Source organism: Prunus dulcis, chromosome 7 (assembly GCF_902201215.1).
Source record: "Prunus dulcis chromosome 7, ALMONDv2, whole genome shotgun sequence".
NCBI lineage: Eukaryota > Viridiplantae > Streptophyta > Magnoliopsida > Rosales > Rosaceae > Prunus > Prunus dulcis.
In genome coordinates this window covers 20,564,011-20,577,230 of record NC_047656.1, presented here as the reverse complement: position 1 = coordinate 20,577,230, position 13,220 = coordinate 20,564,011, and the positions used below count along the sequence as shown (strand labels likewise).

The 13,220-nt window shown below is 36.5% G+C and overlaps 3 protein-coding genes across 3 annotated transcripts; 1 reads left to right on the top strand and 2 right to left on the bottom strand.

Moving 5' to 3' along the window:
• Positions 1–270: 270 nt before the first annotated feature.
• Positions 271–3,989, bottom strand: LOC117634311 (alpha/beta hydrolase domain-containing protein 17C). The gene is made up of 5 exons (XM_034368363.1): positions 3,251–3,989; positions 2,259–2,295; positions 1,854–2,090; positions 1,732–1,779; positions 271–887 (listed from the first exon to the last, which is right to left on the bottom strand). The coding sequence occupies exons 1-5, from the start codon at positions 3,547–3,549 to the stop codon at positions 627–629; spliced, it is 882 nt and encodes a 293-aa protein (XP_034224254.1). The 5' UTR covers positions 3,550–3,989; the 3' UTR covers positions 271–626.
• A 2,662-nt stretch (positions 3,990–6,651) lies between these two features.
• Positions 6,652–10,429, bottom strand: LOC117635683. The gene is made up of 9 exons (XM_034370026.1): positions 10,264–10,429; positions 10,077–10,127; positions 9,559–9,580; positions 9,078–9,192; positions 8,790–8,822; positions 7,992–8,117; positions 7,689–7,795; positions 7,516–7,587; positions 6,652–7,211 (listed from the first exon to the last, which is right to left on the bottom strand). The coding sequence occupies exons 1-9, from the start codon at positions 10,408–10,410 to the stop codon at positions 6,847–6,849; spliced, it is 1,038 nt and encodes a 345-aa protein (XP_034225917.1). The 5' UTR covers positions 10,411–10,429; the 3' UTR covers positions 6,652–6,846.
• Positions 10,430–11,235: 806 nt separating this feature from the next.
• Positions 11,236–12,813, top strand: LOC117633480 (class V chitinase-like). The gene is made up of 2 exons (XM_034367104.1): positions 11,236–12,381; positions 12,549–12,813. Exons 1-2 carry the CDS (start codon positions 11,292–11,294, stop codon positions 12,566–12,568), a joined length of 1,110 nt encoding a protein of 369 aa, XP_034222995.1. The 5' UTR covers positions 11,236–11,291; the 3' UTR covers positions 12,569–12,813.
• The last annotated feature ends 407 nt before the right edge of the window (positions 12,814–13,220 follow it).

The following is a 13,220-nucleotide window of genomic DNA, read 5'->3' as shown; positions in this document are numbered from 1 at the left end:
GTAGATATTCGTTAAAGATTATCTCTACAAAAAAAATAACTTGAATCCGATATCATTTGACCACTCAATTTAATTATTAAAATTTTAGTACTTTCTTAAAGCACCATGTTCATTTATTTTGTAGATACAATTAGATGTCGAAACGGTTTCCGATTTGTGTAATTTTTTACAAAGATGATCTATGAATGTAGACTTAAAAAATTGATGATTTGGATTGTATATATGTATATATAAATTAATGGAGTACCAAGTTCTATTGGGCCAAGAATGTAAATCAAAGCAACCCATGTATTTTCTCTACTGAAATTGATGATAGTCTCTTTACATAGAGATAGAGCTCAGTTTTTTAAATTATACAAGAAACCCCAGATCAGGAACCAAACCTCTAGAAATTGTACATGTAAGTTCATTCCCTATCTCAAAAAATGGTCATCTGAACTGAACTAGATCTGGATCAAACATTCTAGGTATGATTCCTCCTATCTGTTCCTCTACCAAGAAAAATACCAGGCTGGATAGCTTCCTTGCTGCCAAAGCAATCATAGCTATTCGTGTAGACGGGGTGACAATGCAGTGGAACTATCTGTTTCCATTCCCTACTTCTCAACTGATATCAAGAAAACCAGCTATTTTTTTCCAAATCTCAAGCACTTGTTGTGTTTTACTTCTGTGATACTTGGGTTAGAAGTGAGTTGTTTCTTCGTTTGTTTAGCAAGCGAAAGTTTCTCCATCGCATTTATGAATTTGCGTAAGTGCTTAATGTACTCAGGATATGTTTCGAGATTGCAGTGGCCTCCACCCTTGACCCATAAGGGATCATACTTTTCCTTGGAAAGTTCCCATAAACGCTTTCCATGGGACCAATCAACAATTTCATCATCTGTTCCCTGCAAAATAGTCCGTTTAAACATGCATCACCAATGGCAGCATATCGATCAATCAAATCAGAAGCAACCATTCATACGAGAACAAAGGGAATCTGAATAAAACCACAAGTGTAAGATCTTTCAATTGCATGTTTAGGATTACACATTATAATTGTTATAATTGTTAAAGTTAAAGCCTTTTGTTAGGAATTAAATCCAAAGGAGGTGTCTAACTGTAATTTTTCCTTTCACTAATCACAACAGGTTCTTGATACTGATATAAAATCTACTTTCTCTATGATAATGTTTTTGATAAGTTTTTCACTTCTTAAAATCATTTTATAAAAGTATCCATTAATGTGAAATACGTATAATTGTAATATTTGGTAGTTCCTGTAGGAGTTTACTATTTTGTATCCAAATTTCCATTATTTAACAAGGAAACTTCACATGTAGGATCAATTCCAAGCTTCCTGGCCTCTTTATGAACTACCAGAAAAGAATCTTTTACCAGTCCTTTCCAAATGGCAACTGACATTAGTCTGGTTGAGGAAACAAGCAACAAAAGCATATGAATTAAGCCAGCTCTAGTTATTTTTTTTTCTTTTTCTTCCTTTCTTCCTTTCTTTTTGGACAGATGAAACTTATTCAAATCCAAAGAAAAATGTTGTTCAGTTTAGTTGATAACAAAATAGCTTTTCATTCTTAAGTTATGACTCTTTAATGTTTTTCATCAAACAGAAGTTAAGAAAAAGGTGAGGAGGGAGGAGAAAACAATAGAACCACAACACAAATACTTGTGTTTGAATTCTAAAAGAATGGTACTTACATTCAAACAAAATAATTGAAGGGAATAAGTACTTACATGTATAACTAAAACCGTACAGTTGACGTGCCGTATTTTGTCTATATTCTGAAAATATTGCAGAGGGATTTTCAGTACAAGTTCAATAAACAACAGAATAAGAGATTCAAAGAAGAGCTTACTTTGAAAATGTCAAACCAAAACGTCAACTTGACGGGATACAAGACTCGTATGCCTGACAGGATGGCACTATGAAGAACAACGGCTCTCAGTTTCTGTAAGCGAGAACCCAAGTGCAGTGTTGGTCCGCTTCCAACAGACTGGCCATACAGTATCAAATCCTCTTGTCTTATTTCGTAGTAGTTCTTTAAACAATCGTACACAGCTTCTATGTCATAATATGTGTTGAACTCAGATGGCTAAAAATTTAACAACATTAACACTTTTCAGTCATAGAGTTTGCAATTCAATAGATTGACAAAGGGATGTAAATTTAACATTTTAAATAAAATAAATCCTATAATTCTGTAATGTCATATTTCAGAGCCTGCACTAAAGATAAACTTCATAGATTACTTAACACTTACCTTACCAGCTGATGCTCCATATCCTGAATAGTCATAGCTGCCACAAAGAAAAATATCTTACGTAAATAATAACTACTGCAGCACAGAGCATCAGAAAACTCATAGCATATCAGCTGCCTGCGCGTTACATTCAAAGTTCTTCACTTTTTTTTTTTTTTCCTTTTTTTAAATGTTACATTCAAAGATTCTCATTGGCTGCTTGACCACATTTTACAAATAATAAATAAATAATGTACTCTCAAGTACGTAATAAATGCTGGCATAGTAACATTCTCATCCTATGCATCCATTCCAACTCCCAAACCCCACCAAAAAATGAAATTTAAAAATTAAAGCTCCATGACCAATCAAAAATTTAAAGCTTAAACAAGTATCTATGAGTTTGAACAGACAAAAACAGAAGACTACCAAAATGAAAATAAGTTTGTACTCGCCTCCATTGTTTACCAGAAAAACCCATGTTGAAATTTCAAATAGAATACTAGGATTACAGATAATTTTCTGTTTGGTCTCTTTTTGAAGGAGTCAGGCTCACGCCAAACGGAACGAACATGAAAAGATTATGATGCCGGCAGCTTTAAGCCTGCCATTAATCAAACTTTAAAAGCTGAAATAATCCCCGGATATGCAGAGAAACAAATGAAACAGAGGAAACAAGCACAGGACCGTTCATATTTCATCCAAATTCAGAAATCAATCCAAACAAAACGAGGAAAATAATCAATAAACTGAAAATTTGGAACCAATAACAAATTCAAGATACTGTATGAGGGGTGTTCAATCAATATTTTTGTAAGCAAAAAAAAGGAGAAACTACCTTGCAAATGACAGATTGGCCAAAACCAAAAGGCCAATTTCAGATTAATAAAAAACCAAGCCGACCCATCAAAATCCAGAATAGATTTCCAAAACAAGCAAAAAGCAAAGCAACACAAGAAGAAGAAGAAAAAAAAAAAGGGAAAAATGAAGGAGAAATAGAATAGAATTAATACCTCATAATATTGACACGCAGGTGAGCCCTGAGCTCAATGAAGAGCTCGTGCATCTGACCCAAGTCAGCAGCATTACCATGCGAGTAGAGAAGCGTGAACCTGGCAAAAGGGTGCTTCCAAAACGTGGCAACGATCTTGTTCCCTGCTTTTGTATCAAGCAAATGCACTTCCATGTTCTTGTCAGCTGTAACTCCCGAGAGCACAAGCTTACCACCGTCGTCTTTGTGCACATCATAGGTGGGTGGGTCTGGAGGGAAAAATGCAAACTTTGCAGCCACACCCGACGTTACATTGCCCATTAACACAGATCACCAATTGGGATATGTGGTTCAGGCATGAAACAGAGCTCAGGCTAAAATGGTGGGGGGGTTGAGTTTTTTTAATCTTTTTTATCTGAGCTTGGTTGTGTTGTTGTTGTTCATTATGAAATTAAAAGCCAAAACCAATAATGGGGTTTCCCTTCTTTCTTTTTGGTGTTTAATTTTTTGAGGGTGGGGTGGGGGGTTTTGGTTTGTGTGAATATTTTTACTGGGGATAATGGAAAGGCAAAGCAGGTGGCGCCAGATGAAATTAAAGGTGAAAGAGGAGGGCAGGGGGGGGTGGCAGAAAATAGATCCGATCTAAGCGGGTGAGCTGGAAATGATGTTGTTGGAGAGGAACAAAGATGAAACACTCTGAGAATCTCAACACAGAATCCGCACATTTCATCTTATTATTGTATCTCCTCTTGTCTCGTGTATTCTCTTCTTCTCTCTCTCTCTCTCTCTCTCTCTCTCTCTCTCTCTCTCTCTCGTATTATAATTAATAATTAATAATAATATGAATCATGATTAGGATTATTATTATTGTAATTATATACTTTAATTTAGTTTAGTTTTATTATTTCTAAGGGAATAACTTAAAGGTATGTTGTTATTTTGTAAATAACAAGAAACAAGAGGTTGGTTGATGATGTGATTCGTATGTATGTGTTATGTACAAGTTACACTTACAACTTCTCGATAGGAAAACTAGATATCAAATGTCATATTTGCCCCTCAACATAAATTGTGGACATCAATGAAAATTGGTTGAATTACCAAAAACTGATAAAGACGATTGAATTCACCACTTTCACATAATTAAATTAAATAATTATCATTAATTCATGACTTTCAGTTATTCACCCTTCAGCTGCAAAACCAGATTATTCATAATCACTGTTTACGTAAGGAAAAATATATATTAAATTAACACATCTGAATTAACCATAAATCCTAAATAAAAGCAAAAATATTTATAACTTAGGTCAGTAATGTTTCATGTTAAATTATTTGGTAAAAACAAAATCTCTATATACATGATATATAAACCGTGGTTAATTATGTATTTATTCGACCAAAAATTGGTTACGTATTTATGTATTTTATAATTAAAGAAAAACGTTTTTTCTTCGAGAAATAACAAGGGAAGGGGAAGATCACAAGGAAGTGGACGGATGGACGGGCGAGATTCGGTCAAAGACTGTCGAGGATCTTCGAAGAAAGGGAGAAGTGCAGCAGAAATGTCAGAGTCTGACATTCCTCATTTTGCTTGCTTTGTTGAGCCAATGTTTTACCAACAAAAATATATGACGCTTGGGTTGGTTTGCCTTTCCCTCATTCAGTCAATTCACAACTGCCCCGCCCCACAAGCTTTGACCCAAATTACCCACTTAACCCCCATTTTCCTCACTTATTATTAGTTTTAGATCCAAAATCAATTATGTTCCTAGAATTATAACTTATATATGCAAAATTGAGGACGATTTTCATGAAACGGAAATAATACTCTTTTGTTATCCTCGACTAATAACGTTATGACACATGTAATAATACTTCTATGTAATATAGTATTATTGATCGAAAATAGCAAAACTATGTTATTCCCATTGCATATTTGCAACTAAATTTTTTGTGTATTATTATATAAAAAGGAGGATATGTTACATCTGTCATTTTATTATAAATTTAAAAGAAAATCAGTGCACAGTTTGGTTAAGCCTTTTTTTTTTTTTGGGTCTAAATTGATTTGCCTAAAAAGGGGAAGATCACAAGTGGAAAGTTGGGAAATTTTGGGATTTAGGGGTGTATTCAGCTAGGATTGTAGTTGTTATTACTGACTCTTGAAATTATTATAATCTAATGATTGGTACAAGGCAAACTAGTCAGGGGTAATTTTCCCATTTTCAATTCACAGGGCAAACTTGCTTTAGGTGATTATGGAGTAGGTCCAATAATAGCTACTTCTGTGTATTTCCAAATAAACAAAAAAAAAAAAAAAAAGAAAAAACCTTTAGATCAAACATAGAAATTTCAGAATTTTTAAAAGCATTTAGAGAAAAAAATTAATGGTTAATAACTTAATTGTGAGTTTGAGATGAGATAAATGTATTTCTTATTTTTTGCTGGGTCCTGCTCTGCACAATGATAATAGTTTCTTTGAATTGAAATGGCCCAGATGGGGGATGTCATCAAGAAATGAGTTGACTGGCCTTTAGCAGTAGAGTAGGGGACCTTGTGCTTTAAGCTTGGGGGACCAAATCAATGAACTGAAAGATGTATTTATATTTCGCAATAATATGGCCTCCTTTTACAAATTTGATAATTATCATCTCATTGAAGTTAATCCCTATGGTTAGTTGACTATGATTAGGACTGAAGTTGACAAATTATGAGTAATTGAGTGATTTTGGACCAATAACAGTCAATAAGTAAAGTGAATAGTACAGCCAAAGGTTTAGGGTAAGTCTTAATTCTGTGCACCAACCAAGGAAAAGAAATTTGGGTCAATAAAGCAATAGATTGCTTGGAAAATGTGCACTAAGCAAAGGGAAAAGGGAGAAATGCAATAATAAGATGTTGATAAGAAAACAAACGAAAAAAATAAAGAAGAAACAGCATCATTTGTGTTCTGTGCCATCACTTGCTTGAAATAATTGCAAAATTGAGGAAATTTATGAAATGGTTGATCAGTTTTCAAGTTAATTAAGTTTGATTAACAGATCAAAGGGGGAAACAAAAGGTTCCTTTGCTAATGGTGGCCATCAAATCAGCAAAAAATTGGTTATCTCAGGCAACCAAAAGGCACGGATGAGATTCTTTACCAACCACATCATACATTTGCCTTGCCTCCCTCAATAATCTACTGAAATTATAACACAAAGGGTCCACAAAAGGTAAAATCCATACAGGTCAGTTTTTCATTACTTGCATTGGGAAGAACAACTAGTTTTGGCACATTGAAGAACTCTCAGACTGAAAAGGTCATTGAGCGCCAACCAACATCATCCAACATTGAATTTGATCAAGTTTGGCAAACTAAATAGCAATAGAATGCCAATGCTCCTGTGCTTGTGCTTGCTTTGATTATTTTTAATGAAATTGAGACATAAGTAAGATTTTATAGAAATGAGTTTCATGTTCATTCAAACTTGATTTGTTTTGTTTGGAAAACTAATAGCATATACATCCAACAGGGTTAAACAACTATTTTCCTTTCACTCAGGACATTGTGGACAGATAACCTACTTCCATACATACAAATATGGATGATACTAAAATCAAAACCAGAGAAATCTAATGGGCGCTGTTGAATAACATGTGCTCCTCTTCCAATGTGATCCTATCGCCGACAACTGAAACCCAACTTTCAACAATTTTATCTACTGCTCCGTCCACAATCTCCACTATAGTGAAGGCACGGATGGTGCCACAGGACTCTGGTGTTGAAAGATGGGGTTCTTTGTTCACGAATTCATCATTTAGTCTCTTAACCCTCGGAACAATGGCCCCATTCAGGTATATAGTGTTGTCAGCTCCAACCACTATCATTTTCCGAAGACCATTTCCATCTGCTAGCTGTTTATGCATGTGACCAAACACTACCAATGGACCACAGATTTTTCCGGTCTCTTTTAAGAGGGACAGGGCTTCTGCTAGATCTGCACCAGAAGAACAAGTGTTCATGTTATTACATCTTAATATAGATGAACAAATCACATGAAGGACGTAACTTGCCTCCTTTCCATAACCAGACTCTTAGATTCATCGGGTCACCAGTCACATGCAGCAACCCAAAAGACCCAGTAGGAAGTGACATCAATTTAACGTGTAACACTAAGTTTACAAAAATAACAAAAAACCCTTTCAGTGATTCACTGAAGAGGTTCGGATCATGCCTTTATGGGGTTGGCAACCTAAACGTAGAGATGCATACCAATGTAGAGTCAATAGCTTAATTATTACCTGGGTCACCATGGTCTCCGCCTCCATATACCCAATCTTTTCCGCATATGTCATCCAAGTTTGAACCAAGACCTGCACAAAGAGTGAACTCAGAAATTTGCATTTACATGAAGTAACAAAATTTCCCTAAAATGCCAGATTACGATTTATTTCAGCAGAGCAGACTGATAAACCTGTGGGGCCATTATGTGCAAGAAGTATGACTAAATGGTCCTCTGGAGCACCCAAAGCTGCTTTGCATATTCTCTTAGCACTTCCATCCATGTCTTGGACCCCAAACCTAAGAGGTTGTTTCAACACATAATTTAGGCCATCATTGAGGAGAACACAATGTTTTTCTGATGAATTTTCCGTCATATATGTGACCCATACATAGTATCATGAAAAATGGTTACAAATTTTTGGATAAGAGGCCAAGAAAATTGATAAAACTCTAGTTTCATGTTTAATCAACAGCTGCTAAAACCATTACACACCTCGCAGACAGAAGCTTTGCCCGAAACAACTGCTGTCCCCCACAAGAAAACGGTCGCCCACCAACAACGCTCAGTTTTACCAAAGGAAAGTCCAAACGCTGATAAGCTACATGCTCCTCGCCAAGACTGAGCATTACAAGTATTATCACTTAACAACACAATTAACTTGCAGCTGCAACAACGTAAGAATAACATGTAGCCTTCCAAATGTAAATAATTCGGTCACCCAACATTCCATCATTTAGGACTGTTGGAACTGTTTGACCTGATTTTGTTCATTAATGTCCATTTCAGCCTGGTTTACTAGCGATATCATCTCATGTCAAACTAAAATCTCTCCTCTGACCAAATTTGAGCTTCTTTTGGTTCCCTGGAAGCAGTTGGAAATTAACTTTGAAAGTCAATCAATATGACACAATCTTCACCAATCTATGAAAAGGACTGGAATACTATAGTTGGCATTAGCGTATGCAAAAGAATCCTCAAATTCTGGGGAATTTGGTTTTTAAAAGGAAAATCATAAAGAGCATGAATGAAAAACTTGTGTCGGATACATTCTGCGCTCTAACATTTTCAACGCATTGCAAAACAAGGAAAAACAATTAAAACAATAAAATATTTCATTGGCAACCATGACATCTGTATGCAACTGCGAATTCATTGAATTGATATAAATGTAGTATAACAGGAAAAATACTATCTTTTAATGTGAATGACAAGTAATAACTGATAAAAAAAGATGTAACACAAATGGTAATTTCAGAATGTTTGACAATCATGAAGATAAGACAAGCTCACCATTCTAGCTGAAGTTGAACGCCATCTTTTTTCCTGATATTCAAAATTAAAATATCAAATTAACCAGATTATCATAAACTCGGAATTAGAATTACATCAACATACTTGATGATGCAAAGACAGACAGAATAGGGGCGGGGCGGGAGTGAAGGGATAGATAGATCAGTTGAGGTACACTCTAAACTCACCATATTAATAGTTACATGCTTGACTATACTAGGCTGTGTGACTACATGAATTAAGAATTAAGGACTATTCAAACATATGGAAACACTATCCAGAACTTACTTTCCAGAAAACTGTTTTGTATGCCAGGCATCATGGTTTCCCAGAATAACTGCTTTAGCAAATCCGAGCTTTGCAACGCTCTGAACGAGTTCAACGTTCTCTTCACCAAAATCACCTGAACAAAACAGACCAACTATAGGTTTACATAAAACAAATAACCGACTACGCTAGTGCAGAAACAAGAAATCAATTTAGATCACACATGGCTAAGTGTCTAAATTTGATTTAGTTTTTTTCTGATAACTTATTTATCTTAACCTTTACAACACTTAAGGGCATGTCATGAATTTATCAAACATGCAAATGACAAATGTGGTGTGTGCCGGTGCGATGTCAACCATGAACAGAGATCTCTTTCGTATATGCTAAAGTAGCTTAGTAACCAATGCGGAAACAAAAGAAAGTGAAGGAGCTGAAAATCGAAAGTGAGAAGCACCGAAAAACAATAGGTAGATGAATAGTCAGGAAGAATGGAACCTGCCTGTAAAAAGAACCAAATCGGGCTGCAGTTCAATAAAGTTATAAACTCATATTAGATTTCTTTATAGGAAATACAACTTTTTGATAAAAACGTAATTAAAAAAAAAAAAAGTGTATAACTACAACAAGAAACACAAAATCAATAACAAAAAAGAACTTATATTTCAAGCATTCAAACAAGTGCTGCTCGTGATTGCAGACGGGCGTGTATAATAGTGCCCCAAACTACAAACTTTCAATACCTACAAATCCTGTCCAATTTAAGTTCAAAGTTTCTACTTGTAAAAAGACTATGAAACCTCAAATTTCAGCTCAAACTCGAGCTTGGCCAAACAAATGCTAATACATCTTAAAAAGCTTAGCTAAACATAACTCCAGCACAGCCTTAGCCAAGCCAAGGCAAATCAAAATCAAACTCCTTCTAAAGTTAACCACGAAATTTACTCTATATATTTATCTCCCAAATAACTAAAGATTATATCTTTTACAGTAGAAGAAAATATAGAGGGAAATGCACACCTGCAGCAGTTCAAGGGCCTTCGTATCTTCTTCTAGATTCCACTGATTATGCTTCAGAAGCCAAAATAATAATAAAAAGGTGAAATTTGAGAAGCAAACAAAATGAATTTGTCTATAAAAAGAATCAGCAGGCCAGGGCACGGTTTCAAAAATCCACACACATACAGAAAGAAAGAGAGAGCCTTACGACGTCGCCGACAATTGCTATTCGAGCTGAGCTACGAGCTGAGGCGGTGGCCATGGAGGCGCGTGTGGCGATGTGCTTGGACAAAGGGTTGGGAGGCGAACCGGAGGGAGAACACACGGTGGGAGCGTGTACCAACGTGCTTAGCATTACCTCTCTAGAGTCTAGTCTCGCTATCGCTACCGCGTGTACCAACGTCAACTTAATTGTTGAATCCGTGAGATCTGATCGTTCACGTGGCAACGGCAATCTTTTGGAACCGTTGGATTTATTTGTGGGTCCAACCGATTAGGAGCACATACTGCACGTGCACGTTATCATGTACTTCACGTGCTTTTTTTTTGGGGTGGACTTTCACATGTTTAAAGAAAAACAAAAGAAAAAGCAATTTTTTAATTTTAATTTTAATTTTTTTAATACAAGTAATATTGAAGAAGGGAGGTAGAACTTTGAATGGAGAAGGGGTACATCCTATTCACTTGAATTATAACCGCTTGCAGAAGAAGCAAATGTGTGCATAATAGCACATTCCCCACCATGGACTACCGCATTTGGGTTTTGGACCTCCCTAACCAGAAGGGATGCCAGTCTAAAGTCCAATCTTTCAAGTAGGCCATTATAATTTATAAGGGTTATAAATAGCAACTTACGAGATGTCAACTATATCTTATAAGTTAAGATCCCTCTAACTCTTACTTTTGGATGAATAAAGATGTTCACATTGTGGATAAGAATCAGTTTCTTACCAATGTATTTGATGTTTATACACTACATACGTCATTACCAATCGGCAAAAATTAGTCAAAACTCAAGAACTTGATATGTTTGGTATGGTCCGCTCAATCTACGCCAATAGCACCGCACAAAAGTCTCTTAATGCAACTTTCTTTCTTCAAAGTCCAAAGTCCAATATATTATTTTACACGCAACTTTGCATCATCTTGTGTTGTGTTGTGTGTATATATACACATAAAAGATCGTCATAACAATCAGCAAGCAAGAACTATTTCCTCTTTCATCCATTTGCTGCAATGTCTTCCAAGTTAACACTTCCATTGATCCTTCTTTCGGGTCTCATTTTCCTTGCCCAACTCAGCTTCTCAACCGGCCAAACTGTGGTTAAAGGCGCTTACTGGTTTCCTGACAGTGGCTTCCCAGCCTCCAGCATAAATTCCAGCCTTTTCACTCATCTATTTTGCGCATTTGCTGATCTTAATTCCGCCAATTACCAAGTCACCGTTTCTTCCTCAAACTCAGCCCCCTTCTCAAGCTTCACACAAACAGTCCAAAAAAACAACCCTGCAGTGAAAACCCTCTTATCCATTGGCGGAGGAAATGCTAATCCAGCAACCTTTGCGGCAATGGCCAGCCAAGCCAGCCGGCGCAAATCATTCATTAACTCCTCCATCACGTTAGCAAGGTCTTACAACTTCCACGGCCTAGACCTCGACTGGGAATATCCATCCTCCACCACTGAGATGACCAACTTGGGCAGCCTTCTCACCGAGTGGCGAGCTGCTGTGGCCAATGAGTCCAAGGCCTCTGGCAAGACTGCTTTGCTTTTAGCCGCTGCTGTCTTTCGCTCTGCAGATTACTACACCATAAATTACCCCTTCCAGGCCATATCAAACAGTTTAGACTGGATCAATGTCATGGCTTATGACTTCTACGGTCCTGGTTGGTCCCCAAACAACACCGGACCACCTGCAGCATTGTACAACAGTCAGGTTAGCGGGAATGCTGGTATCACATCCTGGATTCAAGCAGGTTTGGCTGCCAAAAAGATAGTGCTAGGCCTTCCCTTTTATGGCTACGCATGGCGTTTATTGAACGCGAATAACCATGGCCTTTATGCTCCTGCTAATGGATCGGCTATAGGGCAATACGGGGATCAAGGCTACAACCAAATAAGAAATTTCATAAGCCAGAATGGGGCCCAAACAGTGTACAATGCGACGGTTGTTACAAACTATTGCTACTCAGGAACAACATGGATTGGTTATGATGATACGCAGAGCATCTCTGCAAAGGTTTCATATGCCAAGGTAACAAAAGGGCTTCTTGGTTACTTTGCGTGGCATGTTGGCGCTGACAACAGTAATTGGGCTCTTTCTCAAACAGGTTAGTAACAACACCAGTAATTTGCATAATGTATATGAATTTAATTCTTCTAACAATAATACAACATGTGGTTGTGTAGTTTTTGGACGATAACTATTTGTTTAGTAGCACTAATTATTGTTGATTGATTTAACTATATGATTATTTATTTTTTTTCCTTCTTGCAGCTTCAAGCACATGGGGATGAGCTGCTGATATGATACATCTACGTTTTAGGGTTGGTTAATTACATAAAATAAGCCCACGCTCTGTATCCGGATAGAGCTGTTACTTGCAATAAGACTAAGCGACCAGATAAACAATAAGATTTTCAATTTCTGTTTATTCTTCCATTAATGTCATGTAGACTTCCATTCCAACTTTAAAAATGCATGCTGCTAGCCTAGCCGTGTTTTCAATGGAAATTCAAAATCAAATATTAAATTAAACAAACTATCTTGGGCTCAGAATCAGAATTATATCAACCTAGTTGATGCAAGTGCAAAACCAACTCATTCAAGTAATTGTTGAACTATCTCAAATCATTTTTTCATCACACGAGGATATTTTTCAGCCATGTTCTGCAATTTTCCACTACTCGTTATCACAAAAAAGGAAAAGAAGAAAGGAAAAGAAGAAAGAAAAACAAATGCAAATGGGATTACAACTTTTATCATTAATGTGTTTATTGATGGAGAACAATAGATAACTGGCCTGATTTGGCTGAATACCAATGAATGAAATGCCTTCTTTCTGCCTAATTAGCATCAGCATATTGGTCTTATTGTGGAGAAAGCAAATCACATCATCTTCTGGTAGGAAAAGTAGTGCCCCTTTGCTCCCCATGCGCATGAAGCTGC